The sequence below is a fragment of the Chiloscyllium plagiosum genome, unplaced genomic scaffold (assembly GCF_037043375.1).
Source record: "Chiloscyllium plagiosum isolate Xiang-an unplaced genomic scaffold, Cpla_swu_hap1 HiC_scaffold_10, whole genome shotgun sequence".
Taxonomy (NCBI): Eukaryota; Metazoa; Chordata; class Chondrichthyes; order Orectolobiformes; family Hemiscylliidae; genus Chiloscyllium; species Chiloscyllium plagiosum.
Window position 1 is genome coordinate 76,841,750 of NW_028270148.1, and position 25,859 is coordinate 76,867,608.

Here is a 25,859-nt window from a genome sequence, read left to right on the forward strand (position 1 = left end):
TGAAAGGGAGGGGCAAAAAGACAGATCATGGTTCATACTGATATCAACAACATAGGAAAAGGGATGAGGTTCTCTAAGCAGAATTTAGTGAACTAGAAAGCATATTTAGTGAACTAGAGCAGGACCCAAAATGTAGTAATTTCTGGATTAATTCCAGTGCCACAAGCGAGTGAGTGTAGGAATAGGAGGTTACTCCAGATGATTGCATGGCTGCAGGAGGGAGAGATTTCAATTTCTGGGACTTCGGGATGTTTTTTATAGGTGTGGCACCTGAACCTAAATGGGGACACCATCCTCATGGGTCAGGTTTGCTAGTATTGTCGGGCCGGTTTTAAACTAACTTGGCAGGGGTGGGTGGGATCCACAGAATGTTCAGCAGGAGAAGCCAAAATTAGAAGTGTCAACAAGTAAGTCAGGAAGGCATAGATATTATAGACCGGTTAAGACACAAGGTATTTATCTTTAATGCATGGAGTCTGACAAACAAGGCCGATGAGTTGAGGGCCCAAATTAAAATATGGGAGTATGATATCATTGCTGTCACTGTAACATGCTTGAGAGAGGGGCAGGACTGGCAGCTAAACATTCCAGGATACAGGATCATGAGGTAAGATAGGGAAGAAGACAAAGGAGGGAGTGTTACAGTTTTGATCAGGGTATCTATTACAGTAATAAAGAAGGATGAGATCTTCAGCTCCTCAAGTGAAGCCATATATGTAGTGGACAATGAAGAAAGTTATCTCCGAGTACAGCAGGATCTTGATCAGATGGGCCCGTGGACCGAGGAGTGGCAGATGGAAGTTAATTTCGACAAATTAATTTATCTAAATTAAAGGCGATTCCAGCCTTTAATAGTCGACTGTTTGAGTGGAGTTTGCACATTCTCCCCATGTCTGCTTGGGTTTCCTCTGGGTGCTCTGGTTTCCTCCCACAATCCAAAAATGAGCAGGTTAGATGAATTGGCAATGTTAAATTGCCCATAGTGTTCAGGGATGTGTAGGTTAGCTGCATTGGTCATGGGTAAATGTAGAATAATAAGGTAGGGGAATGGGTCTGGGTGAGTTGCTCTTCAGAGAGTCAGTGTGGACTTGTTGGACCAAATGGCCTGTTTCCACACTATAGGGATTCTATGATTCTATAAAATGTGAGGTGCTGCATTTTGGAGAGGCAAATCAGGGAAAAGGATTTATACGCTCAATGGTAAGGTCCTCAATGGGGATTGTTGCTGAACAAAGAGTGCAGGTTCATAGTTCCTTGAAAGTGGAGTTGCAGGTAGAAAGGATAGTGAAGAAGGTATTTAGTATGCTTTTCTTTATTTGTCAGAGCTTTGAGTATAGGAGTTAGGAGGTCATGTTGCAGCTGTACAAGACATTGGTTAGGCCACTTTTAAAATACTGTGTGCAATTGTGGTTTCCTGCTATAGGAAGGATATTGTGAAACTTGAAAGCGTTCAATAAAGATTTACAAGGATGTTGCCAGAATTGGAGGGCTTGAGCTATAGGGAGAGGCTCAATAGGCTGGCTCTATTTTCCCTGGACCATTGGAGGTTGAGGGGTGACCTTTAGAGGTTTATAAAATCATGAGGTGGATGGATAGCGTAAATAGACAAGGCTTTTTCCCTGCGTTGGGGGAGTCCAGAATTAGAGGGCGTAGGTTTGGGGTGAAAAGGGAAGGATTTAAAAGGGACCTAAGGGTCAACTGTTTCACGCAGAGGGTGGTACGTGTATGGAATGAGCTGCCAGAGGAAGTGGTGGAGGATGATACCCATCCAGATGCCTTTTGAATAGTGTAATTGTATGTGAATAAGAAGGATATGGATCAAGTGCTGACAAATGAGACTAGATTAATTTAGGATATCTGGTCAGCATTGACAAGTTGGACAGTAACGTCTGTTTCCATGCTGTACATCTGAGTAGAACTTAAAAATCAAAATGAAGCATCCACACTGCTGGGAGCATGCAATTGGTCCACTAATAGTCCAAGAGAAATAGAAAGAATTTTGGGAAAATGTAAAGATAATAGGGTAGTGATTGGGGATTTTAACCAGGTTAGTCATTGATTAGAGGTAGTAGAATTTTAAATGCATCCAGCACAGCTTTTTAAGCCAGCACATAGAAGATCCTACAAGCGAGGGGGTGGTCCTGGACTTCATTTTAGGTAACGAAGCTGGGCAAGTAGTTGACTTATCAGTGAGAACATTTTGCAAACAGGGATCATAACTCAGTTAGAGTCAAAACTACCCCAGCAAAGGGCAAGAATGGGCCTGAAATCCAAATTCTCAACTGGGGGAGGGTTGATTTTAGTACAGTCACATGATTTAGCCAGAGTGGATTGGGAGCAGATATTTTCAGATGAATCTGTCTCAGAACAGTGGGATGCATTCAAGGAGGAAATATGGAGAGAATAGCCAACACGTTCCAACAAAAAAAAATGGTGTAACAATCAAATCACATGAACCCTGAATATCAAAGGTTATACAGGTTAAGAAAAAAAACAGATCCTCATAGCAGATACTAAGGCTCAAAATAGCAGAAGCCCTATAGGAGTATAGAATGTGCAAAAAAGAGCTTAAAAGGGAAATTGAGAGAGCTGAAAGGGGATATGAAAGGATAATAAAGGAAAATTCTAGGTTATTTTACAGGTACCATAAAGGTAAAACAATAATGTGGGAATGAGTGCAGCACATTAAGGATCACAGCAGTAATTTGTTGGAGCTAGAGGACATAGTTGGGGTTCTAAGAGAGTACTTTATGTCAGTGTTCACAGGTGAGAGGGATGATATAGATATAGAATTCAGGTGTTTGATATATTTAAAAGAAAGGCATTGAGTAATCTGGCAATCTTAAAAGTAAATATCCCTAATTGTCCAGGATGCAGAAAAGGGTCACCCTGGAGGGTCCAGAGTCACATGTAAGCCAGACCAGGTAAGGATGGCAGTTTTCTTTTCTAAAGGACATTTGTGAACAATGTGGGGTTTTTTCAGCAATCAACAGTGCATTTATGGTCTTCATTAAACTCTTAATTCCAGATATTTATTGAATTAAAATTCCACCATCTGCTGTGGTGGGATATGAACCCAAGTCCACCATTAGAGGGAATGTGAGGAAAAGCTTTCTCACCCAGAGGTTGGTGGGAATCTGGAATTCACTAAGAGTGGTAGAGACAGAAACCCAAAACATTCATGAAGTATATATTTAGAAGAGCACTAGTGAGATAGGAATAGCGCCAGAAGATTGGAGGAAAGCAAATGTTCCCTTATTCAAGAAGGGGAGTAAAGACAACCTGTAATTATAGACCAGTGAACCTTACTTCGGTTGTGAGTAAAGTATTGGAAAAGGTTATAAGAGATAGGATTTATAATCAGTAAAAGAATAAGCTGATTAGGGATAGTCAACACGGTTTTGTGAAGGGTAGGTCATGCCTCCCAAACCTTACTGAGTTCTTTGAGAAGGTGCCAAACAGGTGGATGGAGGTAAAGCAGTTGATGTGATGTGTATGGATTTCAGTGAGGCATTTGATAAGGTTCTGCATGGTAGGCTATAGCACAAAATATAGAGGCATGGGACTGAGGGTGATATAGCGGTTTGGATCAGAAATTGGCTAGCTGAAAGAAGACAGAGGGTGGTGGTTGATGGGAAATGTTCATCCTGGAGTTCAGTTACTCGTGGTGTACTGCAAAGATCTGTTTTGGGTCCACTACTATTAGTCATTTTTATAAATGACCTGGATGAGGGATTAGAGGATGGATTAGTAAATTTGCAGATGACATTAAGGTCAGTAGAGTTGTACGTAGTGTCGAAGGATGTTATAGGTTACAGAGGAACAAAGATAAGCTGCAGAGCTGGGCTGAGAGGTGGCAAATGCATTTTAATGTGGAAAAGTGTGAGGTGATTCATTTGGGAAGGAGCAACAGGAATGCAGAATACTGAGCTAACAGTAAGATTCTTTGTGGTGTAGATGAGCAGAGGTATCTCTGTGTCCGTATAGATAGATCTCTGAAAGTTGCCACCCAAACAGAAGGCATATGGTGTGTTAGCTTTGGTTGGTAGAGGGATCGAGTTTCAGAACCATGAGGTCATGCTGTAGCTCTACAAAACTGGTGCGGCCACACTTAGAGTGTTGTGTACAGTTCAGGTCACCGCATTATAAAAGGATAGAACATACAAGATTACAGCACAGTACAGGCCCTACAACCCTTGATGTTGTGCCGATCTGTGAAACCAATCTGAAGCCCATCACACATACACAATGTGTGGAAGCTTTGATTAGATTACTCAGTGTGGAAACAGGCCCTTCGGCCCAACAAGTCCACACTGACCCACCGAAGAGCAACCCACACAGACCCATTCCCCTACACCTAACACTACGGACAATTTAGCATGGCCAATTCACCTAACCTGCACGTTTTTGGACTGTGGGAGGGGTTAAACCGGAGCACCCGGAGGCGGCACGGTGGCCTAGTGGTTAGCACTGCTGCCTCACAGCGCCAGAGACCCAGGTTCAATTCCCGCCTCAGGCGACTGACTGGAGTTTGCACATTCTCCCAGTGTCTGCGTGGGTTTCCTCCCACAGTCCAAAGATGTGCAGGTCAGGTGAATTGGCCATACTAAATTGCCCGTAATGTTAGGTAAGGGGTAAATGAAGGGGTATGGGTGGGTTGCGCTTCGGAGGATCGGTGTGGATTTGTTGGGCTGAAGGGCCTGTTTCCACACTGTAATGTAATCTAATCTAAAGAAACCCACGCAGACTTAGGGAGAATGTGCAAACTCCACACAGACAGTTGCCTGAGGTGAGAATTGAACCCGGGTCTCTGGTGCTGTGAGGCAGCACTGCTAACCACTGTGCCTTTGGAAAGGGTCAGAGGATATTTACTATGATGTTGCCTGGTATGGAGGGAAGTTCTTATGAGGAAAGGCTGAGGGACTTGAGGCTGTTTTCGTTAGAATGAAGAAGGTTGAGAGGTGACTTAATTGAGACATAATCAGAAGGTTAGATAGGGTGGACAGTAGAGCCTTTTTCCTCCGATGATGATGGCTAGCATGAGGGGGCATAGCTTGAAATTGAGGCGTGATGGATATAGGACAGATTTCTTTACTCATACAGTAGTAGGGGCATGGAAAGCTTTGCCTGCAACTGTAGCAGACTCATCAACTTTAAGGGCATTTAAACAGTAATTGGATGGACGTTTGGATGAAAATGGAATAATGTAGATTACATTGGCTTCAGATTGGTTTCACAGGTCGGTGCAACATCAAGGGCTGAAGGGCCTGCACTGCGCTGTAATGTTCTATGTTCCATAGGGCTATGGAGGAGGTGCTGTAAAATGAGATTCAACAGTTAAGTTGTTGATTTTGAAAGGCACAGACATGATGGGTTGAAGGGCCTCTTTGTGCTGTCGATCTCTGACTGAGGTGGATATGAATGCCCTTGACATCAAGGAACTCTAGCAAAACTGGAGCCAGTAGGAATTGATTCTGCATTAGTTGAATCATACTTCGCACAAAAGAAAATGTGTTGTTTGGATGGTCAGTCATCTTTGCTGTAGAACATCTCTGCAGGAGTCCCTCAGGGTAATTTCCTTGGCTGAATCATTTTCAACTGCTTCACCAATGATGTTCTGTCCATGATAATGTCAGAAGTAGGGATGTGCAATCAGCAACAAACTGTTCAGCACTATTCATTACTCCTCAGATATTAAAGAATCTCATGCTTAACGGTAATAAGATCTGGTCAGTATCTGTGTTTGACTGACAAGTATGTTTGAACCTCCAATGATTTTTCATTATTTTTACTTTATTGATTAATCAATTTTTGGTTTGGAGCTGTGAACTGACCTTTGGACTGTGGGCTGTGAGCAGCAGCTAGTGGTGGTGGTTGGGGGGAGTAGGTGGGGAGCGGCCATGCTAAATTGCATAGTGTCCGGGGATGTGTAGACGAGGTAGGTTAGTCCTCAAAAATGCAGGGTTGCAGAGATAAGGGTCTTGGTCTGGGTGGCATGCTCATGAGTATTGCTGAAACCTCCTCAGTGAACTGAAAATCTGGTCTTTATTGACATCTCCAGAAAATCAGTCAAGAAGCAATAATATATACCTTGAAACAATGCAAAATAAAAGCCACTTAAGTAATTTGACCAATTTGATTATTTTCTTTAATTGTTCCTTAACTATTTGGTTGTGTGCCTTTTGTATGAATGAGACTGAAAACAAAAGTTATAAGTTTAAATCAGACATCAGTTAGATTACTTTGGGGTGAGCTACTGACTGGAATCTAATCAAGGGGTTTGGGGTGGTTCATGTTTGGAATAATAGATAAATGGAAGTTAGTCGCAGATTGGAATTTTATCGATGGGCTTGGAGTATTTATTTACAGAAGAACAGTTACTCATGAATGAGGTACAGACTGGAATGTAGATTAGATTAGATTACTTAGTGTGGAAACAGGCCCTTCGGCCCAACAAGTCCACACCGACCCGCCGAAGTGCAACCCACCCAGACCCATTCCCCTACATTTACCCCTTCACCTAACACTACGGACAATTTAACTTGGCCAATTCACTTAACCTGCATGTGGGAGGAAACCGGAGCACCCGGAGGAAACCCACGCAGACACGGGGAGAACATGCAAACTCCACACAGAGAGTCGCCTGAGGCGGGAATTGAACCCGGGTCTCTGGCGCTGTGAGGCAGCAGTGCTAACCACTGTGCCACTGTGCTGCCCTTTTTTTTTGTTCCCTGTTACAGAATGTAATTGAGGTGCTTTTTATATAGAATAACTGATAACTCAATACTCTCTCTCTCTCTCTCCTGCAAAATCTCAGTATTTCTCTCTCTGTGTCCTGTAAAATCTCTCAATTTCTCTCTCCCTCCCGTGTACAATCTCACTATCTCCCTCTCTATACAGGAAGGGAAAAGGATGAGATTCTGATGGGAGAATATAGAAAGGTAGGCAGGAATTTAAAAAGGAGGTCGTCAAGGGTAGTAATATCTGGATTACTCCCAGTGCTACGAGCTAGTGAGGGTAGGAATAGGAGGATAGAGCAGATGAATGCGTGACTGAGGAGCTGGTGCAGGGGAGAAGGGTTCACGGTTTCGGATCATTGGAATCTCTCTTCTGGGGTGGAAGTGACATGTACAGGAAGGACGAATTGTACCTGAATTGGAAGGCGACTCAAAATCTGGCAGGGAGGTTTGCTAGAGCTGCTCGAAGGATTTAAACTAGTAAGGTGGAGGGGTGGGACCCAGTTGAGAGCGAGTCAAACAGTCAGGGCAGGCAGAAACAAAGCAGAGAACAAGGTAGGACTGATAAACTAAACTGCATTTACTTCAATGCAAGAGGTCTAACAGGGAAGGCAGGCGAACTCAGAGCATGATTAGGAACATGGGACTGGGATATCATAGCAATTACAAAAACATGGCTCAGGGATGGACAGGACTGGCGGCTTAAATGTTCCAGGGCACAAATGCTATAGGAAAGATAGAAAGGGGGTCAAGAGAAGAGGGAGAGTAGCATTTTGATAGCATTACTGCTGTACGTAGGATATCCCTAGGAATACCTCCGGGAAAGTAATTTGGCTAGAACTGAGAAATAAGAAAGGGATGATCACCTTATTGAGATTGTATTTTAGATCCCATAATAGTCAATGGGAAATTGAGAAACAAATTTGTAAGGAGATTTCAGTTATCGCAAGAATAATAGGGTGGTTATGGTAGGGGATTTTAACTTTTCAAATATAGACTGAGACTGTTATATTGTTAAGGGTTTAGATTAGATTCCCTACAGTATGGAAACAGGCCCTTTGGCCCAACAAGTCCACACCAACCCTCCAAAGAGTAACCCACCCAGACTCATTCCCCATATTTACCCCTGACTAATGCACCTAACACTATTCACCTGACCTGCACATCTTTGGATTGTGGGAGGAAACCGGAGCAAACCCACACAGACACGGGGAGAATGTGCAAACTCCACACGGTCACCCCAGGCGAAAATTGAACCCGAGTCCCTGGTGCTGTGAGGCAGCAGTCCAAACCACTGAGCCACCGTGCTGCCCCAGATGGAGAGGAATTTGTGAATTATGTAAAAGAAATTTACTAATTCTGTGTATGTACCTACTAGAGAAAGGGCAAAACTGGTGCAACTGGACCTATTTTTGGGAATTAAGGCAGGGCAGGTGACTGAGGTATCAGCGGGGTAACATTTTGGGGCCAATGACCGTGATTCTGTTAGTTTTAAGATAGTGATGGAAAAAGAGAAACCAGATCTAAAATTGTAGGAAGGCTAATTTTGACATTATAGACAGGTATAGACAGGAGAGATTGAGTGAATCCTTAGAGTATAAAGGCAGTAGGAGTGTATTTAAATGGGAAATCAGGAGGGTGCAAAGGGGACATGAGATAGCTTTGACAAATAGGGTTATGGTGAATCCAAAGGATTTTTATAAATGCATTAAGGGCAAAAGGGTAACTACGGAGAGAATAGAGCCCCTCAAAGATCAGCAAGGTAGCCCAAGTATGAAGCTATAGGAGATGTTGGTGTTAATAAATGAGTATTTTGCATCAATGTTTACTGTGGAAAAGGACATGGAAGATATAGGATGTGGAGAAATAGCTGGTCACATCTTGAAAGATGTCCATATTACGGAGGAGGTAGTACTGGATGTCTTGAAATGCATAAAAGTGGATAAATCCCCAGGACCTGATCAGGTATACCCTAGAACTCTGTGGGAAGCTAGAAAAGTGATTGCTGGGCCTCTTGCTGAGATATTTATATCATCGATAGTCACAGGTGAGGTGCTGAAAGACTGGAAGTTGGCTAATGTGGTACCACTATTTAAGGAAGGTGGTAAGGAAAAGCCAAGGAACTATAGACCAGTGGGCAAATTGTTGGAGGGAATCAGAGGGACAGGATTTACATGTATTTGGAAAGGAAAGGACTGACTAGGGATAGTCAATATAGCTTTGTGTGTGGGAAATCATGTCTCAAGGGGCAACTTTTATGCAGTGTGGTACGTGTATGGAATAAGCTGTCAGAGGAAGAGGTGGAGTTAAGTACAATTGCAATACTTAAAAGGCATATGAATAGGAAGGGTTTGGAGGGATATGGGCCTTGTACTGTCAGGTGGGACTAGATTAGGTTGGGATATCTGATCAGCGTGGGTGAGTTGGACTGAAGGGTCTATTTCCGTGCTGTACATTGCTGTACATTGCTATATGACTCTATGAACTTGATTGAGTTTTTTGAAGAAGTAATGAAGAGGATTGATGAGGGCAGAGTGGTAGGCGTGATCTATCCAGACTTCAGTAAGGCATTTGACAAGGTTCCTCATAGGATACTGGTTGGCAAGGTTAGATCTCATGGAATACAGGGAGATCTAGCCATTTGGATATAGAACTGGCTCAAAGGTAGAAGACAAAAGGTAGTGGTGGAGGGTTGCTTTTTAGACTGAAGGCCTGTCACCAGTGGTGTGCCAAAGGTGCTGGGTCCACTACTTTTCTTCATTTATGTAAATGATTTGGATGTGAACACAGGAAGTATAGTTAGTAAGTTTGCAGATGACACCAGAATTGGAGGTGTAGTAGACAGCGAAGAATGTTCCAACGGGATCTTGATCAGATGGGTAAGCGGGCTGAGGAGTGGCAGATGGAGTGTAATTTAGATAAATGTGAGATGCTGCATTTTGGAAAAGCAGGATTTATACGCTTTAATGGTAACGTCCTGGGGAGTGTTGCTGAACAAAGAGACCTTGGACTGCAAGTTCATAGTTCCTTGAAAGTATAGTCACAAATAGATAGGATAACGATGAAATAATTTAGTCTGCTTTCCTTTATTGGTCAGAGCATTGAGTATAGGGGGGTCATGTGGTGGCCATACAGACATTGGTTAGGCCACTTTTGGAATATTGTGTGTAGTTCTAGTTTCCTTCCTTTTGGAAGGATGTTGTGAAATTTGAAACGTTCAGAAAAGAGTTACAAGATTATTGCCAGAGTTGGAGGATTTGAGCTATTGTGAGAGTCTAAATAGGCTGGGGCTATTTTCCCTGGAGCGTCATTGGCTATGGGGTGCCCTTGTAAAGATTTATAAAATCATGAGGGGCATGGATAGGATAAATAGACAAGGTCTTTCCCTAGGGTTGGGGAGTTCAGAACTAGAGGGCATAGGTTTATATACAGAGTGACTCACAGACTGGAATCTAATTGAGAGGATTGGGGTGCTTTTTATATAGAGTAATAGAAACCCAGGAGTGAGTTACAGACTGAAATTAATCCAAGTGGTCAGGTTGGTTTATACACAGAATACCAGAAACCCGGGAGTGAGTTATAAACTGGACTCGAATTGAGGGGAGTGGCCGACTTATTTACAGAGCAATAGGATATGAATGGGGGAAAAAGTACCCATCATGGACCAACTCAACTCAACAATGAGCTGAACTGTGCTCTTGGGTCCTGGTTTCCCCACTAGTGGAAAGATCTTCAACTGCTGTGTATAGAGGTTTTCATGTGTTCTGAAAGATGGGAGAGAAGCAGGCAGACACCCTTCCAGTGAACAACAATCAGGAAGGGGCAGAAGCAGATTAAGATTTCCAAATGGTATCAGATCAGGACAGTCTTAGATTTAAACATTGACTCAGCAGAGATAGCTTGGAAAGGAAATTGGAGTGAGGACAAATCACAAGAAATTAACCTGTTTGTTCCACCAACATTTAGGAGGATAAATGATGTGTTCCCAAATTTACCAGAATTTGTGTGGGATAGTGAGGAAAAGGCATCAGATTATTATGAGTCTGCACTGAAAAATTCTAATTGATGTTTGATCAGTTTCCTTTTGCTGAGAACAATTCCAAAACTTGTATAACCTTTTAAGTGTTGAACTCATAAACAACATATTTTAGTGACTCCTCACTTGCCTACTTTGAACACCATCCCCCTCTGCTTTCCCCATTCACTGAAGATATGCATACCCTTTGATCATGTAACTACCATACTGGTTACAATGCTGCCTATCTCGCACTGTCTCCATATGATATAGGAGCAGAGTTAGGCCATTTGACCCATCAAACCTGCTCCACCATTTGGTCATGCCTAATATAGGTTTCTCAACCTCCTTTTCATGCCTTCTCCATGTACCCCTTGATGTCCTTTCTGATTAAAATCTGTTTTGAATACACTCAAATGACTTGGCTGAGAGACTGTGGCAATAAGTTCCACGGATTACCCACCCGCTGGTTGAAGAAATTCCTCCTCACCTGAACAAAGAGACCTTGAGGTGCAGTTCACAGTTACCTGAAGCGCGAATCACAGGTAGATAGGGTAGTTAAGGTGGCATTTAATATGCTTTCCATTATTGGTCAGTGCAATCGAGTTTAGGAGTTGGGTGGTCATGTTGCAGCCATACTGGACATTGGTTAAGTCACTTTTGAAATACTGCATTCAATTCTGTTCTCTCTGCTGTAGGAAGGATGTTGTGAAACTTGAAAGGGTTCAGAAAAGATTTACAAGGATTTTGCCAAGGTTGGAGGGTTTGAGTTATTCCAAGTGGTTTTATTAGGCTGGGGCTATTTTCTCTGGAGTAGAGTTTGAGGGATGACCTTATAGAGGTTCAAAATCATGAAGGGTCTATTTCCGTGCTATACAAGTCCATGATTCTATGAGCAGCATAGATAGGGTGAATAGCCAAGGTCTTTTTCCAAGAGGTTGAAAGAAAACCAGATGGCATAGGTTCAATGAGAGAGAGGAAAGACTTAAACAGGACCCAAAGGGCAACTTTTTCACGTGTTGTATGGAATGACCTACCAGAGGAAGTGGTGGAGGCTGGGACAATTACAACACTTAAAAAGCATCTGGGTGGGTACATGAATAGGAACATGAATGGTTTAGAAGGCCATATGCTGGCAAAATGGGATTTGATTAATTTAAAGTATCTGGTCCACAGGGATGAGTTGGACCAAAGGGTCTGTTTCTTTACTGCACAACTCTATGACACTCTCTTAGTGCAAAAGGGTTGTCCCTGCACTGATGCTATGCGCTTGGGTCCTGGTCTCCCCACTAGTGGAAAGATCTTCTTCATGTCCACTCTACCCAGGGCCCTCAGTATCTAGTAAGTTTCAATGAGATCCTCTCTCATCTTTCTAAACTCCATTGAGTACACACCCAGTGTCCTCAGTTGCTCCTCATATGATAAGCCTTTCATCCCTGGGATCATTCTGGTAAATCTTGCCTGGAACTCCTCCAATGCCAACACATCCATCCTTTAATACAAGACCCAAACTGCTCTCAATATTCCAAATACGGCCTGACTGGAGTCTTATACAGCCTCAGCAGTATATCTGTGCTTGTATTCTAGCCCTCTTGAATTTAATGCTAACACTCATTTGCTTTTCTTTTCATCACAATTTATAAATTTGAGAAATTTTGGAACTTTGAATGAAGTTATTAAGGAGCCAAGATATGTGACTTTTGAGAGTTGTTTTCTTAAACCAAATCCTGTTCAAAAATGACCCACTTCAATAGTAAGTGAATGCACAATTTTGAAATATTTTCACTCCCCAAGACTTATTGCAATGGCTCACCAGTTAGCATTCCTTTTTGTTAAATCAGCACTCTCTTCAACCACAGCTTTCTTTGTTCCCGCTTCCAGTTTTATATTCAACCGTTTAGTTCATACTGAGTTAGAGACTGGAATTTCATTGACGGTCTCAGTGAGTTTATGTCTTTCATAAGAGAAAATGAGGTCTGCAGATCCTGGAGATCAGAGATGGAAATGTGTTGCTGGAGAAATAATCTTCAGGAAGAAGAAGGGCTAATGCCCGAAACGTCGATTCTCCTGTTCCCTAGATGCTGCCTGACCTGCTGCGCTTCTCCAGCAACACATTTTCATCTATGTCTTTCATAACACAACGGAGAATGGGTTTTAGTCTGAAATCTAATTGAATGATTTGGAGTGGTTGAAACATGGAATAATAGAAACCCAGGAGGGAGTTACTGACTGGAATCTAATCGAGCGGTTCGAGGTGATTTATGTTTGGAATAACAAATAAATGGAATTTAGTTACAGATTGGCATTTTATAGAGAGGTTCAGGGTGTTTATTTATAGAAGAACAGGTCCTCATGAATGAGGTACAGACTGGAATGTAATTGAGGGGATTGGGGTGCTTTATATATAGAATAACTGATAACTCTCAGTATTCTCTCTCCTGCACAATCTCAGTTTTTCTCTCTATCTCTCTCTGCTGTAAAATCTCACAATTTCTCTCTCCCTCCCATGTACAATCTCACCACCCCCTTCTCTACACAGGAAGGAAAAATGATGTGATTCTGAAGGGAGATTATAGAAAGTTAATCAGGAATTTAAAAAGGAGGTCGTCAAGGGTAGTAATATCTGGATTACTCCTAGTGCTACGAGCTAGTGAAGGTAGGAATGGGAGGATAGAGCAGATGAATGCATGGCTGAGGAGCTGGTGCAGGGAAGAAGGGTTCACAGTTTTGGATCATTGGAATCTCTCTTCTTGGGTAGAAGTGACCTGTACAGAAGGACAGATTGCACTTGAATTGGAAGGTTGCTTGACCTACTGTTGGATAACAAGTAACCTTCCAATTGGCAGGGAGATTTGCTCGAGCTGCTCGGGAGGATTTAAACGAGTAACGTGCAGAGGATCAGGGGGACCTGGGAAAATAGTGAGGAAAGAGATCAATAGTTGGGAAAGAAATGAGTCAAACAGTCAGGGCAGGCAGGAACAAAGAGAATGGGGTGAGACTGATAAATTGCATTTATTTCAATGCAAAGGCCAAACCGGAAAGGCAGACAAAATTGGCATGGTTAGCAACATGGGACCGGGATATCATAGCAAATACAGAAATATGGCTCTGGAATGGACAGGACTGGCAGCTTAAATGTTTCAGGATACAAATGCTATAACAAGGATAGAAAGGGGGGGGGGAGGAGGGGGAGTGGCATTTTTAATAAGGAATAGCATTGCTGCTGTACTTGAGGATGTTCTTGGGACTACATCTAGGGAAGTAATTTGGCTGGAACTGAGAAATAAGAAAGGGATGATCACCTTATTGGGATTGTATTTTAGACTCCTAATAGTCAACGGGAAATTGAGAAACAAATTTGGAAGGAGATTTCAGTTATAGAGGAGGATTTTAAATTTCCAAACATAGACTGGGACTGACATACTGTTAAGGGTTTAGATGGAGAGGAATTTGTTAAGTGTGTACAATGAAATGTTTTGATTCAGTATGTGGATGTACCTACTAGATAAGATGCAAACCTTGACCTACTGTTGAGGAATAAGGCAGGGCAAGTGTCTGGAGGAGCACTTTGCGGCCAGCAACCATAATTCTATTAATTTTAAAATAGTGATGGAAAAGGTTAGACTGGATCTAAAAGTTGAAGTTTAGCGGTATTAGGCAAGAATTTTCAAAAGTTGACTGGGGGGAGATGTTCGCAGGTAAAGGGACGGCTGGTAAATGGGAAGCCTTCAAAAATTAGATAACGAGAGTCCAGAGACAGTGTATTCATGTTAGGGTGAAAGGAAAGGCTAGGAGAAAGTGAGGACTGCAGATGCTGGAGATCAGAGCTTAAAAATGTGTTCCTGGAAAAGCGCAGCAGATCAGGCAGTATCAAAGGAACAGGAGAATCAACGTTTCTGGCATAAGCCCTTCCTGAAGGACAAAAGGGAAACTATGGAAAGAATACGGCCCCTCAAAGATGAGAAAAGCAGCCTATGGGTGGAGCCACAGGAAATGGCAGAGATACTAAAACGAGTATTTTGCATCAGTGTTTACTGTGGAAAAGGACATGAAAGATATAGAATGTGGGGAAATAGATGGTGACATCTTGAAAAATGTTCATATTACACAGGAGGTAGTGCTGGATATCTTGAAAAAAGTGGATAAATCTCCAAGACCTAATCAGGTATATCCTAGAACTCTGGGGGAAGCTAGGGAAGTGATTGCTGGGCCCCTTGCTGAGATATTTGTATCATGGGTAGCCACAGGTGAGGTGCAGGAAGATTGGAAGTTGTCTAACCTAGTGCCACAATTTAAGAAAGGTAGTAAGGACAAGCCAGGGGACCTGTGGGACTGACATCGGTGGTGGGCAAATTGTCGGAGAGAATCCTGAAGGACAGGATTTACATGTATTTGGTAAGGCAAGGACTGGTTAGGGATAGTCAACATGGCTTTGTGCATGGGAAATCATGTCTCACTAACTTAATTGAGTTTTTATTTGAAGATGTCACAGAGGATTGATGAGGCCAGAGTGGTAGATGTGATCTATCCAGACTTCAGTAAGGCATTTGACAAGGTTCCTCACGAGAGATTGGTTAGCAAGGTAAGATCTCGTGAAATACAGGGAGATCTAGCCATTTGGATACAGAACTGGCTCGAAGGTAGAAGTCAGGTAGTGGTGGATGGTTGCCTTTCAGTCTGGCACCAGTGGTGTGCCACAAGGATTGTCTTCTACTTTTCGTCATTTACTTAAATTATTTGGATGTGAACATAAAAGGTATAGTTAGTAAGTTTGCAGATGACACCAAAATTGGAAGTATAGTGGACAGCATAGAAGATTACCTCAGAGTACAATGGGATCTTGATCAGATTGATCATTTGGCTGAGGAGTGACAGAAGGAGCTTAATTTAGATAAATGCGAGGTGCTGCATTCTGGAAAAGCAAATCAGAGCAGGACTTATACACTCTAATGGTAAGGTCCTAGGGGGTATTGCTGAACCCTGGAGTGCAGGTTGAAAGTAGACTTGCAGGTAGATAGGATATTGAAGAAGGTGTTTTTTATTAGATTAGATTAGATTCCCGACAGTGAGGAAATAGGCCCTTTGACCTAACCAGTCCACACCGACCCTCCGAAGAGTAACCCACCCAGACCCATTTCCCTCTGATGAATGCACCCAACACTATGACTCCACACAAATAGTCGCCTAAGGTCGGAATTGAACCTGGGACCCTGGTGCTGTGAGGCTAACCACTGAGCCACCGTGCTGTCCCGTGCTTTCCATTATTGGGCAGAGCATTGAGGATAGGAGTTGGGAGGTCATGTTCTGGTCATACAGGACTTTGGTGAGGCCACTTTTGGAATATTGTATGCAATTTTGGCCTCCTTCATATCAGAAGGGTGTTGTGAAACTTGAACAGGTTCAGAAGAGATTTACAAGGATATTGCCAGGATTGGAGGATTTGAGCTATCGCGAGAGGCTGAATAGGCTAGGGCTGTTTTCCCTGGAGCTGAGGGGTGACCTTTATAGAGGTTTATAAAATCATAAGGAGTATGAATAGGATAAATAGACAAGATCTTTTTCCTGGGGTGGGGGAGTCCAGAACTAGAGGGCATAGGTTTAGGGTGAGAGGAGAAAGATATAAAAGGGACCTAAGGGGCAATGTTTTCATGCAGAGGGTGGTGCGTGTATGGAATGAGCTACCAGAGGATGTGGTGGAGGCTGGTGACAATTATAGCATTTAAAAGGCATTTGGATAGGCATATAAATGGGAAGAGTTTAGAGGGATATGGGCCAAGTGCTGGCAAATGGGACTAGATTAGGTTAGAATATTTGATCGGTATAATCAAAAGTCTGTTTCCATGCTGTACATCTCTATGACTCTATGCTGAGGTCATTGTATTATTAATAGTTAAGTAGATTAGATTGTAGATTAGATTACGTACAGTATGGAAACAGGCCTTTCGGCCCAACAAGTCCACACCGCCCCGCCGAAGCGCAACCCACCCATACCCCTACATTTACCCCTTACCTAACACTATGGGCAATTTAGCATGGCCAATTCACCTGACCTGCACATCTTTGGGCTGTGGGAGGAAACCGGAGCACCCGGAGGAAACCCACGCAGACACGAGGAGAACTTGCAAACTCCACACAGTCAGTCGCCTGAAGCGGGAATTGAACCCGGGTCTCTGGTGCTGTGAGGCAGCAATGCTAACCACTGTGCCACCGTGCTGCCCACAGTGTTTAAGATCTTTTGTTTAAGATCCAAACCCAATGTTTAGAATCGGTTATTCAGAGTCTGGGATTGGATTTTCAAAACTTCTGTTAATGGGCCCCTTGGATTCTATTTTGATGGTCTTTTAAGGTTTTAATTTTACTGTGTTGTAAATGGAGGTGGGAAAGCTGATTTGATTAAGCTGACTGATCCATACTACAACAATGGCAAGTAACATTGCCTGACACTTGTGTGGTGCAAATGACCAAGAGGATGAGATAGGGTGGACAATGAAAGTCGTTTTCCTAGGATGGTGACGTCAGCTTGTACGAAGGGGCATAACTACAAATTGAGGGGTGATAGATTTAAGACAGATGTCAGAGGCAGGTTCTTTACGCAGAGAGTGGTGAGGGGGTGGAATGTCCTACCTGCTAATGTAGTCAACTCAGCCACATTAGGGAGATTTAAACAATCCTTAGATAAGCACATGGATGATTTTGGGATAGTGTAGGGAGACGAACTGAGAATAGTTCACAGGTCGGCGCAACATCGAGGGCCGAAGGGCCTTTTCTGCACTGTATTGTCCTATGTTCTAAGCGACAATCTAACTGTCACTGCTTGACATTTAATAGTATCACCATCACTGAACACCCCTGCCTCCCTCCCTATTCCCCACTGTCAACATCTTGGGGGTTACCATTGAACAGAAACTGAATTGGACTAGTCATAAATGGCCCCAAGAAGGAAGGAAATTGTGCTTGGAGGCAGAGAATGTAGAAGAGATCCTAAATGTGTACTCTACTTCTGTGTTCACCCATGAGAAGGATTTGGAGATTTGTGTGGCACATGGTAGGGCATTTTGAGATCAAGAAAGAAGTGGCGTTGGATCTCTTGAAAAGCATTAAGGTGGATATGACCCCTCCCCCCCCGGTATCTATCCCTGATTATTGAGAGAGGCAAGAGAGAAGATTGAGGCCTTACCCAAGATCTTTGTAACGTCATTGGCCACTGGAGAGGGACCAAAGAACCAGTGAGTAGCTAATGGTGTTTCTGTGATCAGGAAGGAAAGTGGGGATAATGCAGGAACCATAGACCAGTGGAGTCTCACATTGTTGGCTGGGAAGGTATTGGAGAGAATTCTTTAGGATAGGATTTATTCGCATTTGGAAAAGCATGGCCTAATTGGGGTCACTGAGCATGGCTTTGTACAGGGTATGTCATATCTTACTTACTTGATGGAATTTTTTGAGGAGTTGACAAAGGTGATCAATAAGGGTAAAGCACTAGATGTTGTCTACATGGATTTTACTATGGCTTTTGACAAGGTCCCTCATGGTAGGCGCATCCAGAAGGTTAAGCTACATGGGATCCACAGTGACCTGGCCACATAGATTCAGAATTGGCTTGCCCATAGAGGGCAGAAGATAGGGGTAGAGAGTGTTTTTCAGGCTGAAGACCCATGACAAGTGGTGTTCTGCGGGGATCTGTACTGGGAGCTCTGCTGTTTGTGATGTGTATAAATGATTTGGATGAAAATGTAGATGACTGGGTTAGTACATTTGCAGACAATACAAAGATCAGTGGAATCATGGATAGCCTAGATTGTCTAGGGATGCAGTGGGATAAAAATCAGTTGCAAAAATGGGTGGAGAAATGCCAAATGGAGTTTAGTCTGGGTAAGTGTAAGATGCTACACTTTGAGAAATTAAATGTTAAGGAAAAGTATATGGTAAATGGCAAGACCCTGAACATCATTGATGTACAGGGGGATCTTGGGTTCAAGTCCATAGGTCCCTGAAAGTGGCCATGCAAATGAGTAGAGTGGTGAAGAAAGCATCTCGCATGCTTGTCATTATTGGTTGGGGAATTGAGTAGAAGTGTCAGGATATCATGTTGCAGTTTTATAAGACTTTGATTTTGCTACACTTTGCGTATTGTGTTCAATTCTGGTTGCCAAATTGCAGGAAGGATGTGGAGACTTGAGAGGGTGGAGAAGAGATTTACCAGGATGCTGCCTGGATTAGAGGGTATGAGCTATTAGGAAAGGCTAGAAAAATGCAGGTTGTTTCCTCTGCAATGGCAGCAGTTGAGGGGAACTTGATAGAAGTCTATAATATTGAGATGCACACATAGGATTACCAGTCAGAATCTTTTTCCGAGGATTGAAATGCCTAATACTAGGGGGTATGCATTTAAGGTGAGAGGGGTAAATCCAAAGGAGGTGTGAGGTGCATGTTTTGTAAGCAGCATGTGGTTAGGAATCTGAAAATTGCTACCAGAGGTGGTGGTGGGCACAGATATGTTAGGGGCATTTAAGGGACTTTTAAATAGGCACATGAATATGCAAGGAATGGAGGGATATGAACCAAGGGCAGGCAGAAGATATTAATTTAATTTGCCATCCTGTTCGATACAATATTGTGGGCCTAAAGGCCTGTTCCTGTGCTGTACAGTTCCATTTTCTACAAGAGCAGGTCAGACGTTAGGAATCCTGAAGCAAGCAACTCCCCTCCTGACTCCCAAAGCCTGTCCACCATTTACAAGTCAGGAGTGTAATGGAATACTTCCGACTGAAGAAGCTTGACACCATTAGGACAAGACAGTCCATTTACTTGGCAGTACATCCTCAAATATCCACTCCTTTCATCACTGACTCTGTAGCAGCAGTGTGTACTATTTATAAGGTGCGCTGTAGAAACTCACCAAGGCTTATTAAACTGCAGCTTCAAAGACCATGACCACTTCCATCTGGCTGAGGGACTAAATTGGGCAGAGAGACTTTGGTGTAAATGTGCATAAGTCAGGACAGAGAGAGAGTAATTCATAAAGCCTACAATATTCAGGGCTTTATCATCCAGACCCCACCGTGTCTCTGTAACCCTGTAACCCCTGGACAATATGGACAATGTGGCATGACCAATCCATGTAACCTGCTCATCTTTGGACTGTGGGAGGAAATCAGACCACCTGGAGGAAACCCAAGCAGACATGGGGAAAATCTACAAACTCCACAGATAGTCGACTGAGGATGGAATCAAAATCAAACCTAGATCCCTGGTGCTATGAGATAGCAATGCTAATCACTGAGGCACCATGCCACCCTACATTTTGCATCTTTATATATGTCAATTAGATCTTCTCGTAATAAAAGCAAATTGAGCTTTGTCAAAGGGTCAGTTAGACTCGAAATGTCAACTGTTTTCTCTCCTTACAGATGCTGCCAGACCTGCTGAGATTTTCCAGCCTTTTCTCTTTTGGTTTCAGATCTTCTCTCATTCTTTAACTTGAGGGTGTAGCTTCATTTATGAAGTTAGATTGGAGAAATTGGGGCTGTCCATTTTTGATGAGCAGATTAAGAGGATACTCCTATGTATAATACATGTTGAGAGTTTGGAATGCACTGCCAGGAAGTGTGGTGGAGGTTCAAATGGGCATGAGTTTTGTTTTATTTAAATAATATGTTGGGTCAAGGCGAGAAGGCATTGAGTCATAACACTCATTGAGAGACCCATTGTAGACCTGATGGATGCCTGGCCCCCACTTCTACAACATAGCAATTATGTGAATTTTTTTAATATGTGGAATTCATAAATTCATATGTGGAATTTTCCTGGCTCGGCCACAATTTATTGGCCATCCCTAATTGCCTCATGAGAAGGTGTTGGTAAGCTGCTTTTTTGAAATGCTTCAGTTCATTTGGTATAGGTACACTACAATCAGTGTTGACAAACTGGACTACATGACCTGTTACAAACATAGAATATATAGCATTGAATGTTTTAATTGAATGAGTAGAGTCTGTTATAGGATGGACATAGAATGAATGAAGAAAAGCACTATCTAAAGTTGCCAGTATGTAACAGAATAAAAAGTTGCCATCATCAATTGAGAAATTACAAAGTGTATTGAAGTAAGTTTTCAAAAATGAGTTTTTTATAGGAAAAATGGTTCTGGATTAGTGGTGCTGGAAGAGCACAGCAGTTCAGGCAGCATCCCAGGTGCAGTATGATCGACGTTTCGGGCAAAAGCCCTTCATCAGGAATAAAGGCAGAGAGCCTGAAGGGTGAAGAGATAAGCTAGAGGAGGGTGGGGGTGGGGAAAAAGTAGCATAGGTGAGTGGGGGAGGGGATGAAGGTGACAGGTCAGGGAGGAGGGTGGAGTGGATAGGTGGAAAGGTAGATAGGCAGGTAGGACAAGTCATGGGGACAGTGCTGAGCTGGAAGTTTGGAACTAGTGAGGTGGGGGAAGGGGAAATGAGGAAACTGTTGAAGTTCACATTGATGCCCTGGGGTTGGAGTGTTCCGAGGCGGAAGATGAGGCGTTCTTCCTCCAGGCGTCTGGTGGTGAGGGAGCGGCGTGAAGGAGGCCCAGGACCTCCATGTCCTCTGCATGGAGGGGGAGTTGAAATGTTGGGCCACAGGGCGGTGTGGTTGATTGGTCCGGGTGTCCCGGAGATGTTCCCTAAAGCGCTCTACTATGAGGCGTCCTAGCAGAGGGCCCTAGCTATGCCTGTCTGTCTGTTGGCTACGTAGAACAGTCGATCTTCTGTAATTACACTGGCACCACTCCCCACCTCTTCCTCCACTACATTGATGACTGCATTGGCGCCACCTCATGCTCCCGCGAGGAGGTTGAGCAATTCATCAACTTCACCAACACATTCCACCCTGACCTTAAATTTACCTGGACCATCTCTGACACCTCCCTCCCCTTCCTGGACCTCTCCAACTCCATTAATGATGACCAACTTGACACTGACATTTTTTTGCAAACCCACCGACTCCCACAGCTACCTGGATTACACATCTTCCCACCCTATCTCTTGCAAAAATGCCATCCTGTATTCCAAATTCCTCCGCCTCCGCCATATCTGCTCCGAGGAGGACCAGTTCCACCTCAGAACACACCAGATGGCCTCCTCCTTTCGAGACCGCAATTTCCTTTCCCACATGGTTAAAGATGCCCTCCAACGCATCTTGTCCACATCCCGCACCTCTGTCCTCAGACCCCACCCCTCCAACCCTAACAAGGACAGAACGCCCCTGGTGCTCACCTTCCACCCTACCAACCTTCGCATAAACCAAATCATCCGCCGACATTTCCGCCACCTCCAAAAAGACCCCACCACCAGGGACATATTTCCCTCCCCACCCCTTTCTGCCTTCCGCAAAGACCGTTCCCTCCGTGACTACCTGGTCAGGTCCACACCCCCCCTACAACCCACCCTCCCATCCTGACACCTTCCCCTGCCACTGCAGGAACTGCAAAACCTGCGCCCACACCTCCTCCCTCACCTCCATCCAAGGCCCTAAAGGAGCCTTCCACATCCAAAGTTTTACCTACACATCCACTAATATCATTTATTGTATCCGTTGCTCCTGGGATGCTGCCTGAACTGCTGTGTTCTTCCAACACCACTAATCCAGAATCTGGTTTCCAGCATCTGCAGTCATTGTTTTTATCTTTTACATAGGAAAAATGGTGATTGTCTTGCTGACCAGTGGAAATTATGTTGAGAAGCATGAATTTAAGATAATCTCAAAAAATAGTTAAGTGCATGTTGGAAAAAGATGTGATTAATAGTAATTAGAGTGCATATTTCCTAGTTGCATGCTACAACTTTAGTTATATGTGTTTGTTATTTCAGCATGTGCTAAACTTATTAACAATGCTTTTTGGGTAGCTTTTTTTAAAAAGATCTATACGTATTTTTAAAAATATTTTTCACATCTTATTGAACCCTTTAGACAGCCCAGCCTGACCCTATTGAAATCCAACGACAGCATGAAATTCAGAGGAGGGCAGTGGCCAGGAGGCGAGCTAAAGCACAGCAGCGAACTGGAACCCCACACCCTGTGGAAGGAAGAATACATACAGAAGTACAGACCGGTATGATTAGTAGGGGTCTGTGTTCAAAATAACACAAAGTGCTCACTCTTCCAAGCCTGCTACTTTAGGAGTTTGGAAAGCATTATTAGGATGTCACATTTCCAAGTGTTTTAATGGGGTTCTGGAGCTCATAGGTTGATTTTGGAGTTTGGTTGTAATCCAGCAATACTTTGATTAAATATGCATTGATGTCACTTGCAGCCAACTGTAATGTTTCCCATATACACTGTCAGACCTCTCCGATTAATAATTATGTAACTGCTACCTCGCAAGAAAAGAAATTGGTAAGAAGAGCCTGATATAGGATGCATCTTTTATGAATGCCAAGTTTGAATTAATATTAGCACTAAAGTTCCAAGCTAATCTTAATTTCTGTATTGATCAGAATTGTATCTGGAAGAACTCAGTGATCGCATAGAAGAAGTTGATGTTGATACTCAAACAGATGCATTTTTGGATAAACCACAAACACCCCTCTTTATCCCTGGAAAAACGGGCAAGGATGTTGCTACGCAAATTGAAGAAGGAGAAGTATGTTACACATAGCATGTAGAGGATATATTTAGAGATATTGTTATAAATAAAATTGACAAAGTAGTCTGGATCATGACCTTTTAAAAGGCATTTTCATAGTGATAAATGCTCTAGTTAATGTTTTTAGATCTAGCACTGTGTTCACTCGTTCACGGAATATGGGTGTTGCTGGTTGTCCAGCATTTGTTACCCAATCCTAATTGCGGTTAAGATTCAACCCATTGTGTGCATATGGAGTCACACACAGACCCAGATCTGGTAGGGATGGCAGGTTTTCTTCCTTAAAGTTCATTATTGTACCAGATGGATTTTTATAATTGGCAATGGTTGCAATTGTATTTGGGCTAGCTTTATATTCCAGAAGTTTTTTTTTAATTGAATTCAAATCCCACCATCTGTCATGGTGTGATTCAAGCCCCTGATCCCACCTCCCTATGTTGGCACAGGGCAAATTAAAATCTGATAAGATCCTCCAGGAAAAGGTAATCAAAGTACAGGCAAATTCCATATAGAGTCACAGAATTATACAACATAGAAATAGACCCTTCAGTTCAACTCATCTGCACCGACCAACTATCCGAAGCAACTGATCTAATCTCGTTTGCTAGCATTTGGCCTATATCTCTCTCAATTCTTCCTATTCATGTATTTATCGAGATGCGGCACAGTGGTTCAGTGATTAGCACTGCTACTTCACAGTGCCAGGCACCCAGGTTCGATCCCAGCCTTGGACGACTGTGCAAACTCCACACAAACATTCAGCGTGGGTTTCTTCCTGGTGGTTGGTTTCCTCCCACAATCCAAAGATGTGTAGTTTAAGTGAATTGGCCATGCTAAATTGCCCATAGTGTTCAGGGATGTGTAGGTTAGGTGCACTAGTCAAGAGTAAATGTAGAATAATAGGGTAGGGGAATATGTCTGGGTGGGTTACTCTTCGGAGGGTTAATGTGGACTTGTTGGGCCAAATAGCCTGTTTCCACAGTGTAGGGGTTCTATTAATGCCTTTTAAATGTTGTAATTGTACCTACCTCCACCATCCTGTAGAAGCTCATTCAATGCATGCATCCTCTGCAAGAAAAAATTGCCCCTCAGGTTCCTTTTAAATCTTTGCCCTCTACCTAAAACCTATGCCCTCTTGTTTTGAACTCCCATAGTCTCAGGAAAATGATCTTGGCTATTCACCCCAACCATGCATCCTATGATTTTATAAACCTCTATAAGGCCACCCTTTGGCCTCTGATACTCCAAGGAACAAAGTCCCAGCATATTCAGCCTCTCCCTGTAGCTCATACACTACAATCTCAGCAAAATCCTTAAATCTTTTCTGACCCTTTTCAAGTTTAACAACATCTTTCCTATAGCAGGGAGATCAGAATTGAATGCAGTAGCCTAAAAGTGACCTCACAAATGTCCTGTACAGCTGCAATATGATTAGATTCTCTACAGTGTGGCCTTTTGAAGAGTAACCCATCCAGACCCATTTCCCTCCGATTAATGCACCTCATACAAGATCAATTTAGCATGGCCAATTCACCTAACCTACACATCTTTGGATGTCCCAACTCCTATTCTCAATGTTCTGACCAATGAAGGCAAGTGTGCGAAACGTCTTCTTCAAAATCCTGTTTACCTGAAACTCTGCTTTCAAGGAAATATGGACCTGCATTCCTAAGTCTCTGTTTGGTCACACTCTCCAGGATCTTACCATTAACTGTGTAAGTGTTGCCCTGGTTTCCCTTACCAAAATGCAACACCTCACATTTATATAAATTAAACCCCATCTGCGACTTCACGGTCCATTGGCTCCTCTGATCAAGATTAGATTAGATTACTTTAGAGTGTGGAAACAGGCCATTCGGCCCAACAAGTCCACACCGACCCGCCGAAGCGCACCCACCCAGACCCATTCCCCTACATTTACCCCTGCACCTAACACTACAGGCAATTTAGCGTGGCCAATTCACCTAATCTGCACATTTTTGGAGTGTGGGAGGAAACCGGAGCACCCGGAGGAAACCCACGCAGACACGGGGGAGAATGTGCAAACTCCACTCAGTCAGTCGCCTGAGGCGGGAATTGAACCCGGGTCTCTGGCGCTGTGAGGCAGCAGTGCTAACCACTGTGCCACCGTGCCGCCCACAAGATCCCATTGTAATCTTAGACAACTTTCTTCAATATCTCTGTTATTACCAATTTTGCTGTGATCTACAAACTTGCTAACCACACCTCCTTTATAAATGATGAAAAGCAGTGGACCCAGCACCAATCCTTGTAACACACGCTAGTCACAGGCCTCCAGTCTGAAAAACAACCCTCTACCACCACCCTCTATCTCTTACTGTCAAACCAATTTTGTATTCAGTTGGCTAGCTCCCCGAGATTCCATGTGATCTAACTTTGGTAATCAGCCTATCGTGGGGAGCTTTGATGAAGATCTTGCTGAATTGCATTTAGACAATATCTACCACTCTGCCTTTATCGATCTTCT

At 43.2% G+C, this 25,859-nt stretch overlaps 1 protein-coding gene across 2 annotated transcripts in view; it reads left to right on the top strand.

Moving 5' to 3' along the window:
* Positions 1–25,859, top strand: part of rsph3 (radial spoke head 3) — an 80,565-nt gene that overhangs the window by 17,063 nt on the left and 37,643 nt on the right. For both annotated transcript variants that reach the window (XM_087991470.1, XM_043696170.2), the window contains exons 3-4: positions 22,696–22,837; positions 23,223–23,368. In XM_087991470.1, the coding sequence (XP_087847596.1) occupies positions 22,696–22,837; positions 23,223–23,368 (288 nt within the window). The remainder of the gene's footprint in view (positions 1–22,695; positions 22,838–23,222; positions 23,369–25,859) is intronic.